The sequence below is a fragment of the Sus scrofa genome, chromosome X (assembly GCF_000003025.6).
Source record: "Sus scrofa isolate TJ Tabasco breed Duroc chromosome X, Sscrofa11.1, whole genome shotgun sequence".
Classification (NCBI taxonomy): domain Eukaryota; kingdom Metazoa; phylum Chordata; class Mammalia; order Artiodactyla; family Suidae; genus Sus; species Sus scrofa.
Window position 1 is genome coordinate 98,407,509 of NC_010461.5, and position 22,431 is coordinate 98,429,939.

Below are 22,431 nucleotides of genomic sequence, written 5' to 3' on the forward strand. Positions count from 1 at the left end.
ATATACACACATATATATACACACACACACCCACACACATTCTTTTTCTCACATATATATATGTATATACACACACACACACATTCTTTTTCTCACATTATCTTCCATCATGCTCCATCACAAGTGATTGGATATAGTTCCCTGTGCTAAACAGCAGGATCTCATTGCTTATCCACTCCAAATGCAATAGTTTGCATCTGCTAACCCCAAACTCCCAGTCCATCCCACTCCCTCCCCCTTGGGAACCACAAGTCTGTTCTCCAAGTCCATGAATTTATTTCTGTCCTGTAGATAGGTTCATTTGTGCTATAGATTAGATTCCAGATATAAGTGATATCATGTGGTATTTGTCTTTCTCTTTCTGACTTACTTCACTAAGTATGAGAGTCTCTAGTTGTATCCATGTTGCTATAAATGGCATTATTTGAACTTTATTCTTTTTTTTGAATATGCTCTTAAAGATAAGCTAAAATCTAGGAAGACTATATATATATATATATATATATATATATTTTTTTTTTTTTTTTTGTCTTTTTCTAGGGCTGCACTTGTGGCATATGGAGGTTCCCAGGCTAGGGGTCTAATCAGAGCTATAGCTGCCGGCCTATGCCACAGCCACAGCAGCTCTGGATCCGAGCCACGTCTGCGACCTACACCACAGCTCACAGCAACGCCGGATCCTTAACCCACTGAGCAAGGCCAGGGATCGAACCTGCGACCTCATGGATCCTAGTCGGATTCGTTAACCCTGAGCCACAACGGGAACTCCAAGACCATATGTTTCAGACCCAGTATTGCACACACCAAGCCTCTCTGACATTCAAATCATTCATTTATAGGTGAAATAGCTTTTAAGTGTTCCTAATGAAGATTCTTAAAGTTTTAAGACAGTTAAAAATTAACTCTTAGTTTTCTTGAGGAGAAAATTCAAAATTGGAACTAAGAAAATTAATGTGTTTAAAAATTGCTTAGTGGTGATGCATGTGTCAGATACAAAGAAAGAGATTAGTGTTCAGATCTGCAGATCAGTTTAAAACTTGCTTGTTTCTTCTCAGGCAGGAGTCGTGAGCTTGACGTGTGGTCCAAAAACCAGCTGGTATAAAGAATTTATATAAAAACCAAAAAGTTTTGCCAAACTTTGGTTAAAACGAACAAACTATTTAATGATGCTGTAGCTCAAATTCTGAATGATGAAGTACTTTTGTTTTTCTTTCCTAATCTCCCATCCCCTCCTCTTCCCTTTCTCTTACAGGCATGGAGAGTAGAAAACTGATTTCTGCTACAGACATTCAATACTCTGGCAGTCTGCTGAACTCCCTGAATGAGCAGCGTGGCCATGGACTTTTCTGTGATGTCACCGTTATTGTGGAAGACCGAAAATTCCGAGCCCACAGGAACATTCTTTCAGCTTCTAGTACTTATTTCCATCAGCTCTTCTCAGTTGCCGGGCAAGTTGTTGAACTGAGCTTTATAAGAGCAGAGATCTTTGCAGAAATTCTCAATTATATCTATAGTTCTAAAATTGTTCGTGTTAGATCAGATTTACTTGATGAGTTAATTAAATCAGGGCAGTTGTTAGGAGTGAAGTTTATAGCAGAGCTTGGTGTCCCATTGTCACAGGTTAAAAGCATCTCAGGTACCCCTCAAGATGGTAATGCAGAAACCTTACCTCCTGGTTCTAGTGACAAGAACCTTGAAATACAGAAATCAAAAGATGAAGCCCAAGATAATGGGGCCACTATAATGCCTATTATAACAGAGTCTTTTTCCTTATCTGCTGAAGATTATGAGACAAAAAAGATCATTGTTACTGATTCAGATGATGATGACGATGACGTCATTTTCTGCTCTGAGATTTTGCCTGCAAAGGAGACTTTGCCGAGTAACAATGCGGTGGCACAGGCCCAGCCTAACCCAGGCTCTGTTGCTATTTCAGATGTTGCACCTTGTGCGAGCAGTAGCTCTCCCCCTTTAACAAGTATCACGCCTCCTCAGAAACTTCCTACTTCTGTGAATCAGGCAACTCTGAGCCAAACACAGGGAAGTGAAAAATTGCTGGTATCTTCGGCCCCAACACATCTGACTCCCAACATTATTCTGTTAAATCAGACACCACTTACCAACCCACCAAATGTCAGTTCTTCACTTCCAAATCATATGTCTCCTTCAATCAATTTACTTGTGCCGAATCAGCAGCCACCAAACAATGCTGTTTTAACAGGAAACAAGGCCAATGAAGAGGAGGAGGAAGAAATTATAGATGATGATGATGACACTATTAGCTCCAGTCCAGATTCGGCGGTCAGTAATACATCTTTGGTCCCACAGGCTGAGATCCCCCAAAATACCACTTTTGATGGATCATTGATACAGAAGATGCAGGTTCCTACACTTCTGCAAGAGCCACTTTCCAATTCTTTAAAAATTTCAGATATAATTACTAGAAACACTAATGATCCAGGTTTAGGATCAAAACATCTCACGGAGGGTCAGAAGATTATTACTTTAGATACAGCTACTGAAATTGAAGGCTTGTCGACGGGTTGCAAGGTTTATGCGAATATTGGTGAAGATACTTATGATATAGTGATCCCTGTCAAAGATGACCCTGACGAAGGGGAGGCCAGGCTTGAGAATGAGATACCAAAAACATCTAGCAGTGAGACGGCAAATAAACGTATGAAAGTAAAACATGATGATCACTATGAGTTAATAGTAGATGGAAGGGTCTATTATATCTGTATTGTATGCAAAAGGTCGTATGTCTGTCTGACAAGCTTGCGGAGACATTTTAACATTCATTCTTGGGAGAAGAAGTATCCTTGCCGTTACTGTGAGAAGGTATTTCCTCTTGCAGAATATCGTACAAAGCATGAAATTCATCACACGGGGGAGCGAAGGTATCAGTGTTTGGCCTGTGGCAAATCTTTCATCAACTATCAGTTTATGTCTTCACACATAAAGTCAGTTCATAGTCAAGATCCTTCTGGAGACTCGAAGCTTTATCGTTTACATCCATGCAGGTCTTTACAGATCAGACAATATGCATACCTTTCTGATAGGTCAGGCACTATGCCTGTAATGAAGGATGATGGTATTGGGTATAAGGTTGATGCTGGGAAAGAACCTCCAGTAGGGACCACATCTGCTCCTCAGAACAAGCCAATGACCTGGGAAGATATTTTTATTCAGCAGGAAAATGATTCAATTTTTAAACAGAATGTAACAGATGGCAGTACTGAGTTTGAATTTATAATACCAGAATCTTATTGAACTCCTTTGAAATTTCAGAAAGTTTTGGTTTTGATTAGGGGGCAGGGCTTTCAGAAGACCTGTAAAACAAAGGTTCTCAAGTTAATAGGATCTGCCACGTCACCTGAAGGTAGTCTAGCTGGATTATTTGTTGATAATTTTTAGAAGCAAGTTATTCTGAAAGTTTGAATAGAGATGGAGCAGTTTTTCCCCCAAGTATCTGTTTATATAGTTAGCTTTCAGCACATTCAAAAGAGGCAAAAAAAAAAAAAGCTTGGAGAGATAGTTTCCTGAATAGAATTTGAAGCAGTCTGAATGTTTGAAAATAACTGGAGTTATTAGCATACATACCCTAGTTTATCTTGCAACTTACCCCTTCTGTGTTAGCACTTTACTGCTGAATTCTCAATTTTCTTAATATTGAGACTATAAATGTGTGTTGTGTCTTGTATATGGCATAAAAAGTAAACAAGAACTTTTAAAGTTGTCCTGGAAATTTTCAAAATAAGTCTCTGCTTGGTTGTCTTGGCTGTGTATTCTGCTGGTCCAAATGGCCTCCTGCCCCTCATGAAAATGGCCATGCAGACAGGTCTCTCATTTGAAAAATGAATTAGTTTTAGCTAATCAGAATTAAATCTTGCTTGTATTGCCATAGTCTGGAAAAGACTTTGGTAGCTGGACTGTTGTATATATACCTTTGCAATGTGGTTTCCTTGGGCAAAAATACTAAAGGAAATCTGTAATGCAGACAGGAGGAGATGAAAAGTTCTCTTGCGTGTGTTTTGAATTCTGTGAATGGAGATTTCCTTTTTGCTCATTATGGTTATAAATATTCCCATGAAATTTTTCAAATTTCGAATCTGAAAACCAAATTAATCTTTATGTATAAATCTTTATAAATGACAAATTTCATAAATGAGGTGCCTACATATTTTGGGCAGGAGGCCACTGGCATATATTTTTAAATGTTCATAGTACTTAGAATCTCTTAATAGGAAGTTTTTATTTGAAATAGTTGAATCCGTGTTCTAGTATTTTCCTTTCAGTAAGACCTTTTAGGTTTTTACTCCTTCTAAAATGTTCCATTCCATGTGCAAATTGCTGCAATATCATAGCAGTCAGAAGCTATATGTGGAAGTTAAATAGGCTTGTTGATTCCCATTTATCTTGCAAACAATACCACCTTCTTTTTAAAATGACACATATTTAAACACTTAGAAAATAAAGTAAAAACTTACTGAAGTGCTAGTACTAAAAGGGAAGCAGGTTGGAACAAATATATAGCCTAGCATTTATAACAGGATTGACTTTTTGAACTTCTGTAAATGACGTTTTGCAAAGGAAAAAAATTAATAGATACTGAGAAAGATTGTTGTGCCTAGTTATTAGTCATTTGTAACCTTGCTTAAGTATTTCTTAATTCAACATAGATATTTTCTTTCTCCTTAACCATGTGTTTTTGAAAATAGTCTATTTCTTGACTTTGAACTTAAAGCTTTAATCATAATTTCTCATGTATACATCATTCTTTTAACAGTAAGCTAGTTTTGAAGTTAATGGTTTCAGTGTTTCTTACGATGGTAGCTGAGGGTATCAGGCATCAGTATTTGCAGTAATATAAGGAGGAAGAAAAACAATACAATCCTCTGCTTACCAAGGATTAGAATGATGTGCATCTGTTTTCTGTTCTGTGAGTTGAGACCTTTAGACCAGTCTAAACTAATCCTTGGAAAATTTTAAATTACTTTATAACTTAAGACTCTGATCTCTGGAATTGCAGTATCTGTTTCCTTTCTGTGCAGGCATTGATAACATTACTCTTTAACTATAGGGTATATACTGAAATATTGTCAGTGGCAATTTGTTTCATTAATGCTGTTTCACCAGTTAGACATAATTCTCCTAAAGGGTGAATGATGCTGATGCCAGCAGAGCTTCCAGTCCTTTCAGACTTAACTGCAAGGTAAATTAGTTTGTCATAACTTGCTATTATGACAAACCAGGAATTAATTCTACAATGGAAAACTATCCATTCTGAATTATCTGGATATAATTATTTGCTTCTGCTGTGCTCTGTGTAAATTCTGAGTATCAAATTTCTACTTGGCCTACTGAAGGTATCTTGTAGAGTTTTTTTGGGGAGGAGGAAAACTGGAAAATTCACTTTAAATTGTATTTTTGCCAGAAGACTCTTACTTGCACGTATGTCAGGATCTTCAGTTTCTCTAGAAGTCTCTATATCCAAAGTTCAGAATTCATGCGGAATACTCCTATGGGGTTAAACCCCTTCACTACCAGCATTTATGGGGTTGGAAATCAATAGCAAGATGCTGTTCAAAACTTATGATGGGGTTTTTCTATTTTATACTTAGTTTTCTGGCAGTTGAAATTCCTATTTTTTTCTCTCAAGTTGGCCTCAAATTTGCTCTTAAGCCAAATTACCTATAAATATTTTGGATAGGTTCTGTTTGAAATAACAGTTTGTTAAAAGAGATGACAGAAAATGAAAATGCTCAAACTAAGCCAAGATTTTTAAGTGCCATAGCAGTCTTGCAAGATTCACTTTATATTTTAAATGATCGTTATTATCCTTTTGGTGGTAACGATCCACCACATACAACCATTATGAGGAATTGGATGTTCCATTTTTCTCGTACCAAAAAGATAAAACGAATGGTAAACATGATTGCGGTATTTTGCATTGCCAAGGCAGGCATATTCTAAAGAATTCACTGCTAATTCAACAGCACTGGCTTTCTCACTTCTGTCAATCATATGAAACCTTGTTCATTTCTACCCAATACTGTAATGTTGATACTTGTACAATCTCCCCTGTCATGACTTTAAGTTCTACTTTTCATTAACCGTTACCTGATATTAGTTCGTAGAGCTTCTTATGGCAAAAATAAAATGTTTTTAATTCTGATTTTTGAGTGTATTTTTTACAAGATGACCTTTCAGAAATTTTATAGACTTTTATATTCTGTTTTTCAATTTTTGTAGCAGGCGACTGGAACTGTATTTCTGATGAGAGCATGACAAGATTTCCCGTTAGGCTTTTTATGTTGGTTAATTGCATGCCCATTGTGCCTTGAACCATAATAGTCAAAAGTGAGTCAGCTGCTGTCAGTTGCTTTAGAGCATTTGTGATACTTTTTTTGTTGATTCTCTGAAGACACACGTGATAAGGAGGAGGATGGTTTTTATTAATTTGAAACATCACAAAAGCAGTTTGGGTTTCCAACATGGCAGTGATACAGATTTTAAGCAACATCCAGTTTATATGGGTTCTGGATTAATATTTTAATATTTCATGCCCAGTTCAATACTTTGAAGCAGGATTTGGAATAAAGCAGTAAATATTACAAAATGCAATCAAGGTACATTTTGGAAATACAAATTCTTTCATTACAGCAAATGTTTTTGCAAAAGAGTAAAGCAGCAAATATTAATTTTTCTAAGGTAACATGCACTTTATAATTCAATATAATAAAAAAAGAAGCTGCTCAAATTAAGTGTTACAAAATCTATAGTTTCAAGTTATTTTGTAAAGTAAGAAAAATACATAGAAATGAGTCATAGAATCTTAACACTTTTAAGAAATGTGATAAATGTAGGATATACTGTGTAATGGTGCCTTTTCAAAATAAATACTCGTATGTTCACTAAAGCAAAATGTAAAGTGTAAACAGCAAAAAAAAATTCATTGAGTATTACAAGTTGACATTTGTATAGTCAATTGGTTATTAGACCCTTTTTGAAATCCAATAGAATTTTAATATGCTAGAACTGTAGAAAATAATAGTAATTTCATATAACGCAAAAGGATTAGAGTTGTTCAAATTTGAAATCTGGATGAGACATCATTCATGATGCTAAAAGTTAAACTGGATGTTTTGCAAACATTTACTGTGAGCAATGTGGGCACTTGTGCCTTGATAATTCTTGATGGCTGGGTGTCTGTAAGGTAGATGGGAGCACCAGCGTTTGCCTGCTACCTCTAATCCATCAAGTTGGGAGGTAGCAAAATTGGCTGGAAATTTTTCCTGTATGTGTTCTGTGTCTGCGAAACTGTCTTAATTAGGTACCCTCCTATAGCCCTATATTTTAATGTTGTGCAAGTGTAGAATCATCAGTCTTCCTTTAAAATCAGTCAATTCTTAGGTTGATGAGATTGCAATGAAAGTGTTCATTCTGAAGTGAAGGTGTGGGTGCCAAAGTGTTAAATTCATCAGATTGAGGTTTAAAGCTTTGTGTAAGTAAAAGAACTATAAAAATACCTACCACGGTGGGCCAGATGGATTTTAAATATACGATAACACTTAAGAATTTGTCAAGTTGGCTACATTTGAGGTTTTGCAGGCTTGAAGCGGCATTGTAACACTCATAATCTTGAACGCTGTCATGATTGGTCTCAACAGAAAAAAGGACCAATAAGAGCAGTGGCATTAAAATACTGATGATTCTTTTGGGGTGGGGTGCAGGATACGTGCGGTTTGCTGGGGTTGAAGCACAATATTTGAAGATTAAATAGTCACAAAGATTAGTTAACAGTTCATAACACGACCCAAGAACCTAATCTAGCATTTTTAAACTCTGAATTTTAACCGTAAGATTTCTATCTCCTGCAGCATCTGCAATATGTAGTCGAGCCAACATCTCTCAAGTTATCTGACGTATAACTGAGATCTACATAAAACGCTTCACGTGTTGCTCTGTTATTTCAGTGCTTCTTGAACAATCAGTCCTGTTCCCCATAAACCCGAAGGAATATTGCACTTTTCCCTTTGGGAGGTACCAATCACAAAAGCTGAGCTGAATGATCACAACAGCCATTTTTTTACAATACAGAGAAGAAAGGAGTAAGAGATTCGGGCAGCTCTTTTTCAACATCCAGACACGGGCAAACAAAATCTTAGCCAGAACTCTCTGCACTGGAACTACCATGTAGCCCCATCACCTGGGAAATTTTCCTTAGGGATTGACTTAAGTGGTAGGAAAAGATAGGGCCTTACAAGCCAGGTGTTTCAACCAAGGTGCTGGGCGGCAATCTGCCAAGGGCCCGAGGACAACACTCCGTTTGCACAAAGTGAAGCAGGTGGCAGGCACGCTTCTGCTGCATACAGAGGTGGAGCCATAGGGTAATGCAGGTCCATATATGACAAATTTCTTGCTGGGATGGCTCTCGGGCCTTGCTGAGAGTGCGCTGCCCTGGGAGCTCTGCACTGATAACAAATAAGCTTCTCTATCTTTCCCTAGCCTGCAGGCCATCGGAAAACTTTAGGCGCAAGAATCAGACTTTAACTTTTGTACCCTACACACTTCCACTAAAGCAGAAATACAAAAGCCACAACAATCTCAACAGCCAGCAGGCATTCTTTAGGGGCTGTAAGGGGGTGGCTTTTCAAAAGGCGGATAGTAGGGTGGAGAGTATCGGGGTGGAGCACTCGAGGACCACATGTAGCTGGGCGAAGGAGAGGCAGACTGGGGCTCGTCAGAAAGTCCAGAGGGAGGGGAGGATGGAAAGATGCTGGAATGCTGTGTAATCAAAATAAAACAACATCATTTTATGCAGTGAGGTTGCAATTCCCCAATGTCAGTCATTATTTCAAAGTGGACCCAGTGTATTTGTTTGGAACAACCAAGATCTCCTAAACCTCAAAGTTAATGAGAGGCATGAAATTGAGCTGGTCCCACTTTCTCTCAGTTACTCAGGCTGTAAAATCTCAGGCAGATGCCTTGAAGTGCTCCTCCCCCTCTTTGGCCCCCACATTCAGCCAGTTACCAAGTCCTATTGCTCCTATTCCTGTGTCCTCTCTGGAATCCATCACTCCCTTGACCACGTTTATAACTCAAGCCTCCAATACCTCCCTCCCGAGCTATGGCAACAGCATCCCAACTAGTCTTCAAGAAGGTAGTCTGGGGTCTTAAGAACATCTGAAGTCAAGCCATTAATATGTGAGAAAGTCTTTGCCACAAAGATGTATTACAGAGCCCATCTCACAGACCAAGACAAAAGAAACCAAAAAACCCCCCTCAAGTCAGTTTAAATGGCTCTCTTGGATCTGGGGTCTTCTAAGTCCAACAATTCCTATTTCATCTTAACTTCGGCCCACCACCCCCAAGTACAGGCTACCAAGTTGCAGAGCAAAGAGGAACAAACAAACGCACGTAGGTGAGAACGCCAAAGAATGAGAAGCCATGTGTCGGGTTGCAGGGACACTGAGGATTTTGACTTTGCATTGTCTAACTTCCGAAGTCTTTGGGAAGGGAGCGGATATGGATTACAAAAACACCCAGGCACGTTAGGAGTCATGTGCCACTTCTCTTTCCCTGGCCCATGTATACCATTTTGACTCCAGTGATTTTCCTGCTTGAGAATTGCCCTGTTTTTGTTCACTGCCCTCTCCCCCAGAGCTCAGAACAGTGTTGGCAAGTAGAAAGGGCAATCAAGGTTGGATGAGTGACTATAACTTCCCGAGTACCGAAGATGAACCTGGCATGTTTTTAAAAAATAAAATCTGGGGTTCGATCCCTGGCCTCGCTCAGTGGGTTAAGGATCCGGCGTTGCCATGAGCTGTGGTGTGGGTTGCAGATGCAGCTCGGATCCCGCATTGCTGTGGCTCTGGCGTAGGCCGATTCGACCCCTAGCCTGGGAACCTCCATGTGCCGCAGGAGCAGCCCAAGAAATGGCAAAGAAAAAAGAAAAATCTGGAGTTCCCATTGTGGCACAGCATAAATGAAACCAACTAGTATCCATGAGGATGCAGGTTCAATCCCTGGCCTTGCTCAGTGGGTTAAGGATCCGGTGTTGCTGTGAGCTGTGGTGCAGGTCTCAGACATGGCTTGGATCTGGCATTGCTATGGCTGTGGTATAGGCTGGCAGCTGTAGCTCCGATTTGACCCCCAGTCTGGGAACTTTCATTTGCCACTGGTGTGGCAAAAAAAGCAATAAATAAAATAAAATCTATTTTCCAAGACTACAGTCACGCCTTGTGGGTGCCGCTGCCTTGCTCCAGTGGTGGAGCATGGCTGAGGCCTGAAGGCTGGATGGGTGTATAGGGCTGGCAAGAGGCAAGGGGCCAGTTTTAGGCTCTCAGGAAGAGCAAACTTAAGAGCAATGCACAGGGGCTGCAGAACTGCAATCTTCTGTTGTGCCTCAGCTCTAGGAGGAACTGCTATATCAAAAAAAAAAAAAAAAAAAAGACCCATTTACGCCAAAATTTCTTAAGAGTTCCACTGTTTGGGGAGGTCAGTGCCTTTACTTTGTTCTGCTGGCCAGAGTCTAAGTAGATCATGTCATCTCCAGGCCTGGAACAATGCAGTCAGACTTGCCATGAGGTGTCTGGAGCCCGAGACCCGTTGGTTGGTTCTTCTTCTTCCCGGGCATTTTTTTTTTTTTTGTCTTTTTAGGGCCACACCCTCAGCATATGGAAGTTCCCAGGCTAGGGGGTCAAATCAGAGCTGTAGCTGCCAGCCTACACCTCAGCCACAGCAACGTGGGATCCAAGCTGCGTCTGCGACCTATACCACTGCTCACGGCAACACCGGATCCTTAACCCACTGATGGAGGCCAGGGATCGAACCTGTGTCCTCATGGATCTAGTCAGGTTTGTTACCACTGAGCCACAACAGGAACTCCATTTCTTTTTTCTTTCCTTTTTTTTTTTTTTTTTTTTTCTTCTTATTCCCAGTCTTGACCTTGGCACTCCTTAGAAAGGGGTGTCCAGGTTTCTAGGTCTTGCTGGAGATACCCAAATCTCTGTGTCTTATCACAAGTCAGGACCAAGAAGGCTGCTGCTGCCACCGTCCCCTCCTCCCCTGCCCCACCCATTCTTTCCATCTGAGTGAAGGAATGACAGGATCACAGAAAGCCTTTAAAGGCAAAACAACTTGAGCCAGTGGACTCCAGATGAGCCAGATTCCTTCCCAAAATCTCACATTGGCTCCTCCCTCCAGGCAGAGATATGCTTTCCAAGACACCGTATCAGGATTTCCTAATTTTCCACTCGGCACTGAACAACCCTCTTTCTCCTTCTCTCTCTCTCCCTCCTCCCGTTACCTTCTTCAACCAAGAATGCTGGCCTCTCTAACCCGAGAGGAGAGCAAAACCCCACCAGGCACAAGATGACTGTGCCGGGGCTGTGGCACTCTGCCCTTCTAAGCCCCGCTCCCGGATGGTGAGAGTTGGGAGGCCAATTTTCTGTGCCTCTGCCACACAAGGGAGCGGCAGGTTTCTGACAGTGGAGCCAAAGGCTGTTCTGTCCTGAGCGGCAGTAAAAGGCTGCTGTGGGTGGCAGTTGTACACTTTGATAATAAACGAAGGTGGTACAACGGCCTTGGGTTTTCACTTCTCAGTTTCATGTTCGGGGAGGTATTAAGGGCAAAGGGGGTGGCTGCTTCTCACTTCCTATAGAGGATGCTGGGGGTCTTAGGGATAAACCCCAAGGGCTCCTGGCAGGGCTGGGGAGCTGACTGGCCACCCTTGGGATTTAGGTGCAGGGGGACCAGGGGTGGGGGGCGCCCCCACAGTACCAGTGCGTAGTCTCCTAGCAACGTGCGGGCACCTTGGGAAAGATTTGGCTTCACTGCAGCTGGGGAGCTGGCCTGGTGCATCTTGGTTCCTGCCTAAGAGTCGACCTGACCAACGGGACAGGCAGCTCAGAAGAACAGAGCTTTGAATCCTTTCACCCCACAAAGCATGAAAAGCATCTAAATAGCCTGCTGCTGGGCCTCGTCAGCTTGAGCTGCTACTGCTTCTTTTTTTGTGTCTTTCTAAGGGCCACATCCGCGGCATATGGAAGTTCCCAGGCTAGGGGCTAAATCAGAGCTGTAGCTGCCGGCCTGGCCTACGTCACAGCCACACCAATCTGTGAGCCACTGAGTGAGGCCAGAGATTGAACCCACATCCTTGTGGATCCCAGTTGGGTTCAATGTGGCTGAGCCACAACGGGAACTCCCTCGAGCTGCTTTGTAGAGGCTGGGGTGGCTCCAGGCAGTGTACACCCCTCTCCCACCTTAGCCTGCCCAGCACTCTGCAAGACCAATGTGCACTTCAGTCACCCATGCGTCTCTCTTCAGAAGCACTGGGAGGCAGTGACTCCAAAAAGAGCCCTGGAACTGGCTGGGTGATGATGGTTACCAGCAAGAAAGCATGCTGTGTCCTCAGGGTAAAATCCAGGGTCTCTTAATTCTTCGTACCCTGCCCCCCGCCCCTGTTTCTGGCCCAGAAGGCAAAGCCAGGGAAGAGAGAGAGAATAGTGGAGAAAAGGAAGGGGAAGAAAAAAGAGGGATCCAAGACAAGAGAAAGGAGAAGAAAGGAGAAACTTGGCAGGAGAAGGAAATAAACAGAAAAGGTGGGTGGTAGCAGCAGCAACCTGCGGCCCACACCACCTCCCTGGGGATCACCGCCATCCTTTCATTAAACAGGCCCAACTAATAATGGGTCCTTTTCAGTGGCTGTGACAAAACCTAGTGTAGCTTGTGTGATTTAATAAAGAGCATAAACAGAGGTGCTTGCATTTTGCACAGGCTGAGACTTGTTTCTTCTTTTTAGGGATGTCCCTGTGGCATATGGAGGTTCCCAGGCTAGGGGTCTAATCTGAGCCGTAGCCACCGCCCTACACCATAGCCACAGCAATGCGGGATCCGAGCCGTGTCTGTGGCCTACACCACAGCGCTGGATCCTTAACCCACTGAGCAAGGCCAGGATTGAACTGGCGTCCTCAAGGATACTAGTCAGATTCATTTCCACTGTGCCACAATGGAACTCCCTGAGACTTTTGTTTGAAGCTCAATTTGGCTATTCACCATGGACAGGAAAGGGACCGGCCCATGGCTAGAGGAGCCCTGTCTGGAAGTATGGCTTAAGGGGTTTACCCAAAAGCTACCCTGGGTTGAATTTCCCAGCAGAGGTTGAAACTGGTGCTGTGTACCCTAGAGAATGCAGGCTACTCGGCTATGGGGAAAGGCGTGCGAGGGGCGGGAGGAGTGAGTGCTGGGACGGTGAGCAAGGAGGCACCGGCAGTCTTGGCTTCGAGTCTTCCTGCCTTGAGGGACAGGACACTGCAGGGCCAAAGTTTACAAGAGTCCTTCTCCAAGCTCAGCGCTCAAACATCCTTGGGGCCGGCTCCCCAGACCCAAGTCCTCGCTCCCACCTGACGCAAGAAATATTTCCCAAGCTTCTTCCCTGGACAGCTACCCAAGAAGGGCATGACTTTGAGCGGTTAAAAACAAAACCCTATAAATCTCTTTCCTCTTCCTTCTATCAGCCTCGGGCTAAAATGGAAACAGACGTCTTCAAAGGCAAAGTCATAAACAGTCCAGTGTGGCAATGACCTTGAATGGGGAAGTCATTCAGAAGAAAGTCTGGAAAGGTCAGTTCCCCCGCTCTGATTTGGGCCCTTTCACAATTTGTGAAAAGAATAAGGGAGCTCTGGCTTTTGGGGGGCGGGCGGCAGGCCTGTGCTTCTGGCGGCTTTATTGTCAGAGTTGGTGTACATTTTGCTAACTGCTTTCTATTTATTTGGGGACTCAGCAGATGTCCCCTCGTCCTCGGGGCCTTCTTAGGTAAAAACTGGTACTTCCTCCTATGAAACGGTAAGGGACTGGCACTTAGGGAACACAAGAAAGCGCAACTCAAATACTAAAACAAAATACCACCTAAGTTCTAGAGGGGAACAAATCACGTAAAAATATACCCTTTAAAACCCACAACTTAAAAAAATAATAAAACCCACGACTTTATAACGTGTCTGCAAAAGGAAATACAAAGGATAGCCTGAGCCTACAGAGAACCAGGGAGGTATAAGGAGAGTCCCAGCAGCCTGTTTAATAAGGTGACGAGAGAGTAGAGAGACCCCTTCTGAGTCATGATGAGGAAGCCCACGATTTGAAGCGGTAGAACATGTAAATATCCTAAAATTCACTAGGGATAAAGATCAGTGAGTGCTGCGCCCAGATTTACAGCTTCTCCAAAGAATCCCCCAAGTCAGTCTCTGGCGTCAGACAGTCCTGGATACAGATCCATGTCCTCCACTTACCACCTCTGTGACTTTGGGGAAGTTCCCTACTTTCTCCATGACTCATCTCAAAAATGGCCATGACAAGAGTATTTCCCTCAAAGGGCAAAGGTTTGAGATTTGTAAAGCACTTAGCACAGCGCTGGGGACACAGGAAGTGCGCACTGAATAGGCGCCATCATTGAGAAGCAGAGGCTTCTGGCAACCCCTGAAGTGCCTGCCACAAGCCCACAGAGTAGCCTTGGGGTAGGTGGCTGGATTTGGATCCCTTCTCTGGGTTAGATACCCTTTTTCTGGGTTTCCATAGCACTCTGCTAAGCGTGGATTTACTTTTTGGTCCCTACAGCTGTCCCCTGACCATCCCCCCTCACGTCCCTAGATGGAGCTTGAAATGCTCCTAGCACAGTGCCTGGCACATGGGGGGAACATACAGTCAACACTGGCTGAACTGAACCCAACAGCCTGGGTCACCACGGGCATTGGCCGTCTTGGTTTCATGCCTGGGGTTGTGCTGGGATGATGGACAGAGAGATGGCTCCGTCCCCTAACAGGGGCTTCCTATCTTCCAGTTAGCAGCAACCACCTTAGGGGTTTGTTAGAAACTGAAAATTTCTAAAATCAATATAGTCAATATAACTTACTTTGATATTTAAAAAATGGAGGCAGCCTCTTGGGCTGAACCCATGTGCGGCCCCCTCTATCCCAGGGTGATTTTTTACTACAGGCGCCTCAAAGAATGGTGACCCTCCTGAGCTAGGTTTGACACCCCTGAATTCCCTTAAAGGATTCCTTTTTGTTTTTTGGATTTTTTTCTTTTTCTTTTTAGTCTTTTTAGGGCCACGCCCTCGGCATATGGAGGTTCCCAGGCTAGGGGTCAAACCGGAGCTACAGTTGCCGGCCTACACCACAGCCACAACAACTTGGGATCCAACCCACATCTGTGACCTACACCACAACTCACGGCAACGCCGGATCCTTAACCCACTGAGCAAGGCCAGGGATCGAACCCACATCCTCATCGACACTAGTCAGGTTCTTTACCCCTGAGCCACGACAGGAACTGCAAGGATTCCATTTTGCCCCTGGCGCAGCTGCAATTGCCCATGCCCTCTTGGAACATACTCATGTTTTCCAGTCTACATTCCCTATTTGGGGAACAAGTTCCCGAAGTTGTCTACCCATGAATCCAGAAGGCTTTTAAAACAAGTTCTACCATTTTCCTCCAAGCTTTCGAGGATGCCCTCTTGTGCCGGATTTGATGACAGTGAACAAGTCCATGTTCACACTATAGACACGTATTCCTATTGCAATATAGAGTCTTGGACCTCCCCAAACAGTATCTAAACCAAACCAAAGTAAACTTCAGGCAACTAAACGGAGGTTTTTCAGTTTCAATTATTGTGTTAATCTGAAGCGGAAATTAGGTTGCCCAAGGGCTCTGTTTTTCTGAAACTGGCTGGTTAATTGGAAGCGCCCCCAAACAGTCATGCTTTTATGTCCCTCGGTAGCATTCACGGGCTTTTTGTCAACAGAAGTTCATTATGAGCTCCCTCCTTGCAATGGCATTTGCTTGGTCCCCAAATTTTGAATTAACGGATTCGAGTGTAATCCCCCTCTTCTGTGGTCCAGGGTTTATGATCGCTGTAAATGCCCAAGAGACCATTTCGTCTGTTTTCCTGACGTGCCTAATTCAGTGCTCTGCATACGATGAATTCCTTTTAATGACGGGCCTTTGGGGTTCTGTTTTTCTCTGCTTACTCTTAGCTTAAAAGGAAAATGGGAACGTGCAAATTTGGTAACGCTGTTTCTGACCCACGTGAGAGCAAGGTCAAAAAGGGGAGGGGGGTGTTATAAAAAATATTTGCTCTGTCGAGTTCCTCTTAGAAGTTTGGAGAAAAAGAAGAGCCTTTCCCCTCATGACAGATTTGATTCAAACCCCTGCGTGGCTCAGAAGGCCCTTGTGCTAAGGAGCAAGGGTTAGGCAGGTCGCAGCCCCTGTGGCAGACAAACGGAAAGGGCCATTGTTGGCAGGGTCCGTGGTGACATGAGTATCGCCTTCTCCTTGCTGTTGGTCAAGGCCATTTGGCACAGCTGGGTCCTCTCTCCTTCTCTCCGCTTTCCTTCCATCATCCCGCTTCTTTTCCTCTCCTGTCTCTCCCGCCCTCCCCATCTCTCCCATCACCACCTGCCCACACCATCCTTAGGCTAGTCCCTGAGACCCACAGGCTGCTACGGGCCACCAGGGATAGGCAGCCTGGCTACCTGAGACATATTAGGAAGCTTCCATAATTAGAGAGAGAACCAGAGAGCAAGAGGCAGGGTATCGCGGAATTCTCTTCTCTCGAAACATACCTGAAAGTCATAAGCAGAGTAAGGCGGCAAGTGCGGAGGGCTATGGTAATAGGTATTGTAGGAGGCCACTTGAGGACGAGCATAGTAGGCAACAGTTGGATGGGCATTTTCAACAGAACAGTTCAGTGCCGGGAGGGTTGGGTTCTGTAGGAAAAACACACATTAGAAACAACATAAATATTCATCACTTGGAGACGCGTTAACTAAACTACGGTACATCCATACCACAGAATCCCGTGCAGCTCTTGAGAAAGAATGGTGTGCATCTATATTTAGTGATGGAGAAGTTGTCCAGGATTTACTGTTAAGTTTAGAAAACAAAAACAGGCCACTAGCAAAACTATGGAGACAATAAAATGATCAGTGGTTGCCAGGGGTTGGGGTTGGGGAGAGGGATGAGTAGATGGAACAGAGGACTTTTATGGATGTGAAATTACTCCGCATGGTACCATAATGATGAATACAGGTCATCACTCATTTGTCCAAACCCATGGAAAATACAACATGAGGCGGAATCCTAAGGTCAACTACAGACTTTGGGTGATTATGATGAGTCAACGGAGGCTCATCGGTTGTAACCAATGCGCCACTCTGGTGGGGGATGCTGATAATGGGGGAGACTCTGCATGTGTGGGGCAGGGGGTAGGTGGGAAGTCTCTGTACCTTCCTCTCAATCTTGCTATGAACCTGAAACTTCTCTAAAAAAAAATAGTCTTTACAAAAGGCACCATGTTATATTAACGTAGTATAATGACAGTTTACGTAAAAATAGACTCAAAACAATTATATATGTATGTACATGTGTAAATGAGAAGAAACCAATCTGGAAAGATTCACAACGAACTGATAACCGTGGTTGTCTCTGGGGAAGGCACCAGTGTTAGGAAGTGAGTGGGGACTCTTTACTATTATAGAGCCAAAGTTTTTACAACCGATACGTGTTACTTATGTCATCCCCCCCACCCACCCCACCACAACTTCTCATTTTGAAAAAGTTAAACCTATAGAGAAGTTGAAATCATTTATTTAGGTGACTTTCTAAAACAAAAAAGAAAAAGCAAAAATTAAGACCCCAAATACAGAACGGCAAACAGACAAGGCTACTGCGCTGGCTGTGAGAAGTGTGATCAGTCACCAAGGGTCTGTAAAAATTGGAAGGATTCTTGCAGGTTCCAGCCTTGCCAAGGGCTCTCATGCAGACATGAAAGGCATTCATTCCACATCAGCCCTGCAGGCTGGAGGCTAAACCCAAGCACAGGGGCCATGAAAGACCAAGCGGAGTGTATATATCGACACCCCCTTTTGGGGAAAACAAAACAATCCATTTTTATGACATGGTGGTGTGTGTAGCCCTTCAAGGGTTAAAGCTAATGCTGTCTAGACAGTAGCTGTGACTTCTGCAAGGCCAAGACATGGCTAAAGGAAATGACCATTGCTCATCAGTTCCCAAGCGGGATTGCTTTGTGCCATGAGTGCCACATGGGTCAAGGTGTGGGGTCAGGTTTTTCTCCCATTGTCCATGCCATTCGTGTGGACAATCGAGAGCTGTCTGAAAAATCAACGAGTCCTGTTTCTGGTACATTATCTCCTCTGCATTAACGGAGAGCAGAAGCTTCCCCTCAAGTGATGAAAATGTGTGGGCAAGCTTTGGCAATGGCACAAACAACCATGCTGGGGTGTTGGCAGAGGAAACTCCCTTACAGCAAGTTTCAACACAGTCTGCTGCTCTCTTCCTTGGAGTGGGTTACTGTTTACATCTCTAGGAGGTTTGAAGAGCTACAAACCTCAGTCATTATGATGCTGCTCACAGACACCTACTAGAGAAATGTTCCTCAGCTTCCCTCACGTCGGGGAGACAGCCGAGATCTTGACCAGTCCGAGGGCTGGCTCGCTTTACAGAGGAAGAGTGCTCAGAAAGGCCCTTCCCTCTGCACCAGGATGCCAAGAAGAAAGGTCATCCCCGAGGAAGTCCCAAAAAGCATGTTCCCTTGACCTTGTGTCAATTCGAAACACACCCTCCAGCTCTTGCGAAACAAAACCAGTTCTTTGATGCAAATAAACTAAGCCTAACAATCATGCAGTGTAGACTCTATAAAAAGTTTTATGTGTGCCCAGAGGCCAGGGGTCCAGGATAATCTTTGAAGATTATTATTATAGAGAAAGGAAGATGGAGGAAGATTGAATAAGCCCAGGAAAGCCACAGAAGAGAAACGTGGAGGAAATGGATGGGGCACCAAGAGAGGTCAAGGGAGTGAAGGGGGTGAAGTAAGGAGCTGGGCAAGGAAGGAGCAAAAGGGATGGCCCCAAACAATGGTCAGGCTGTTTTAAATCTGATTTTACAATACATTTGGGCTCTGTCTAAATTTGTATGTGCATATAGGAACGTGTATGTCTGTACAAATAATTCTGGGGTTCATGGCATGAGGCCATTTTTTTGTCATTTTAGGGCTACGCCTGTGGCTTATGGAAGTTCCCAGGCTAGGGGTCGAATCAGAGCTGCAGCTGCTGGCCTACGCCACAGCCACAGCAATGCCAGATGCAAGCTGCGTCTTCAACCTACACCACAGCTCACGGCAACGCCAGATCCTTAACCCACTGAGCGAGGCCAGGGATCGAACCCGCATCCTCATGGATACACGTCAGATTCGTTATTCCCCCATTTTTGATCAGTGGCATGCTGAGCTCCAGTGAAGTGAAAGGTTACTAGCAGCACAGGAAATGATAAAAGCAATCTGCCTGGACAAAGACCAAGTCTCTTGAGACAATGATTTTGGACTTCGGAAAGAAGGCTGCTTTCATCTCCCCTCTGCTTCACTCTAAACTGGAAATACCAAGTAGGAGAAAATGGCAAGATACTGTCCCTTTTTAAAGATTGACCTCCAATTCTTACATCTTTGGGCAGAAAACACTTTTGGTCATCAAACATTAAAGATCCTTTCACCAAGCCCCTGTAGTCAGGGAACGATGTCCTTTTTCCTTTCAGGTTCCCACAACTCTGGAAATGGTGGCTCCTAGTTGATGGTGGTGAAGGCTGCTGGCTCGCAGCCCTCGGGTCCTGTCCTCTCGCCTCAGGAGGGCCTTTCACCAGCCTGGGCCTTCTACTCAGGGAGAAGGACCCCACGAGTCGCCAAGCACATCTGGACCTCAGCCGAGGATTTTATGTAGGCCGACCTTGTTGATGTTCCAGAATTTTCTACACCATGTCTCTGTCTTTTAAAAAAATTTTTTTGGGGCCATGGCGTGTAGTAGATTGACGTGAGACCTCAGTTTCCAGACCAGGGACTGAATCCAGGCCACAGAAAACACCACGTTTCATTTTAATAACATGATATCAGCCATGATTCCTTCTTGGTGCCCCATCTGATAACTCCTGCTTGTTCTTTCACCTCATGAATCCAGTCTCTGGTCCTCTGCTCCTGGCTTCCGTCTTTTGTTGTCCCCACTGACCCTTGACTGCGCTCCCAGGCTTGGCGTTTGATGACACTCATTTCTTCCCTTGCCTCCTCATCTGCTCTCCAAGAAGCTCCCAAGAGTTGGAAACAACTCACTTCTAATTTTTTCAATTAAAGCCACTAAATGAAGGAGGTCAGAAAAGGCCCGTTAGGGGCAGCTGGGATGGAGCAGAGGTGCCAAGTCTCTGGCATCTGACACAGCTGGACTCGGCTCCCAGCTCTGCTATTTAGCCCTGGGCAGGTCACCTGGCCTCTGTTGGCCTGTTTCGTCATCTGTGAAATGGGACAGTAATACTTACTTCACAAGGTAGGAGCACTGGTGGGGAGTGAGGAAAGTAACTGGGCAAAAGCCCTTTAGAGAAAGTAAGGGGACTGTTAGTGCCACCTCTCAGGAGGGACCATCAACACAAGATCAAAGGTCACAGTGACATGAACAGTCCATATTGTACACTTGAAACATAATAATACTGTACATATTTTAACAGCTAAAAATAAGAGTCCAGAAATAAGCCTATACATCAATGGTCAACTGAGTTTTGGCAAAGGTTCCTGCAGGAGCCCCACAGGGCCTACCAAGTGGCCACCAGCCATCCCGTCTGTGCTTCAAGGCGCTCAGCTGCCCACGTCTGAAAGCTCTCGGGACGATTCAGAGAACCCTGATGCCTCCATTTGCCAACCCCAACAGGAAGCATCTCCTCCAGCCGGAGCGGCTCAGATTCCACACAAAGCCTCCGCTTTCCCCTGCTCCCTGGGGGACGTTTCCCAGGACAAAGGGCATTCTTTTCTCCCAAGAAGCTTCAATCCAGAAAAAGCTTCTCCAAAACGTTCTCACCCTAAAGCTCCCTCGGGCCCCAACTTACAGGGCATCCTTCTCCCTCCAAGGGGCCCACCTACCTTGCCGCTTCTCCCACTGCTCAGCGCTAGGGCCTTCCCCAGGGGGAGGAGGCGAGTGGAGGTGAGAAAGGCTTGTGTGAGACAGGGAGAGAGAAAAAAGAGCTAAGACAGGCCTGGCAGGCGCGGGGAAGGCTCTTCTCCTGACTCAGGGTCACCAGCAGGCACCCTCAGTACCTGCGGTCAGCCCGGGTCTGCTGGGGACTTGCTCCCCAAGCCGCAGCCTTTCTCTTCCTTTCTCCTACTACGGGCCTTTGCTTTCCATCATTCGTCCTCTTGACAGTCCAGGGCCAAACTATAAGGGGCCTTTCAGGTTTCTGTTCCTCAGTGACCCCAAAATGCAACAGAAACAGCCAAGGGCCTAGGGCTTATCTGCCTCATTTCTGGGGTCAAAGGAAAACCCTTGGGGGGCACTAAAGAATTCCCTAGGCACACATGGGACAGTTCTTTAAAGCAGTCACACTCAACCAGGGCCGCACCCACACTATGGAATCACCTGGGGGCCTTTTAAAACATTTTGCGGCCTGGGCTTCAATTTAGACCAATTAAGTCAGCATCTCCAGGGGAGGGGCCCAGGCAGCTGGGCTTTTTAAAGCACCTCGGGTGATTCTGTTCTAATCTGAAACCAGGTTGATAGCCATAGCTGTAAAGCCATTATCTCCTTAATTAGAGATCAAGGTTTATTCAATAAGCAAATAAATGCTTTGAAATGCTTTAAAAGCAAAAGAAGGACCCCACTATTATGGGGGGCCTGCTGGGTGCTGAGTCCTGGGGTGCCTTTGCAGACACACCTGCAAATATGGAAAAGAGCTGAAAGGGAGCACAGGGCAGGCGGGGGAGCTGAGGTTGAGGTTAAGGTTGAGGGTAAGACCCGACAAGCAGCTTAGCCTTGGGCTGGCCCTTCATGAGCACAGAGTCCCCAGGCTCTTTCCAGGGAAACTCCTGGCAGAAATTCCTGGGGAGGGGGAGACCAGCAATACTCGTACCTGTAGCTCAAAACAGCTTTCCCTCCAGCTCTCCCGAAGTCTGTTAGGGAAGAAACTATCCAAAAAGTTTCTACTAAAAGTGCGTGTCAGGATCGGGGTGAGGGTGGGGGGTAATGAAAGCCTAGGTTGACATAACCAGCCTGAAGCCCACCTGCCCCCTGAATGTGCCTCAGGAACACAGGCAACTCATGTCAATAAGAATCTCTGCAGACAGATGACGTTACCTGACTCCTTCAAATGGAGATGCTGAGGGCAACTATGGTTTTGTTTTTTGTTTTTTTCTTTTGGGGCCGCCCCTTGGCGCATGGAGTTCCCGGGCCAGGGATCAGATCCAAGCTGCAGTTGCCACCTAAGCCGCAGATGCAGCAATGCCAGATCCTTAACCCACTGTGCCAGGGCCGGGGCTCACATCTGCGTCCAGCGCTCCAGAGATGCCACTGGCCCGTTGCATAAGAGCAGGAACTGCAGAGGGCAGCT

At 44.7% G+C, this 22,431-nt stretch overlaps 2 protein-coding genes across 5 annotated transcripts in view; one reads left to right on the forward strand and one right to left on the reverse strand.

Annotated features, from left to right (window-relative positions):
* Nucleotides 1–6,178, forward strand: part of ZBTB33 (zinc finger and BTB domain containing 33) — a 43,550-nt gene extending 37,372 nt beyond the window's left edge. The window contains exon 7 of one of the 2 annotated variants that reach the window (XR_002340705.1): nucleotides 1,253–6,177. Coding sequence is in view for 1 of the 2 variants with exons in the window: in XM_003135334.5 (XP_003135382.2) it covers nucleotides 1,255–3,273 (2,019 nt within the window). In the remaining variant the exon portion in view is untranslated. Of the gene's footprint in view, nucleotides 1–1,252 lie in introns of both variants that reach the window. The other variant, XM_003135334.5, reaches the window with a different exon arrangement.
* TMEM255A (transmembrane protein 255A) overlaps nucleotides 4,778–22,431 on the reverse strand; it is a 52,398-nt gene continuing 34,744 nt past the window's right edge. For 2 of the 3 annotated variants that reach the window (XM_003360426.4, XM_001925258.6), the window contains 2 exons: nucleotides 16,626–16,769; nucleotides 4,778–8,790 (listed from right to left, as the gene is read on the reverse strand). In XM_003360426.4, the coding sequence (XP_003360474.1) occupies nucleotides 8,632–8,790; nucleotides 16,626–16,769 (303 nt within the window). In that variant the 3' untranslated portion in view covers nucleotides 4,778–8,631. Of the gene's footprint in view, nucleotides 8,791–15,270; nucleotides 16,038–16,625; nucleotides 16,770–22,431 lie in introns of those variants that run through there. The other variant, XM_021080216.1, reaches the window with a different exon arrangement.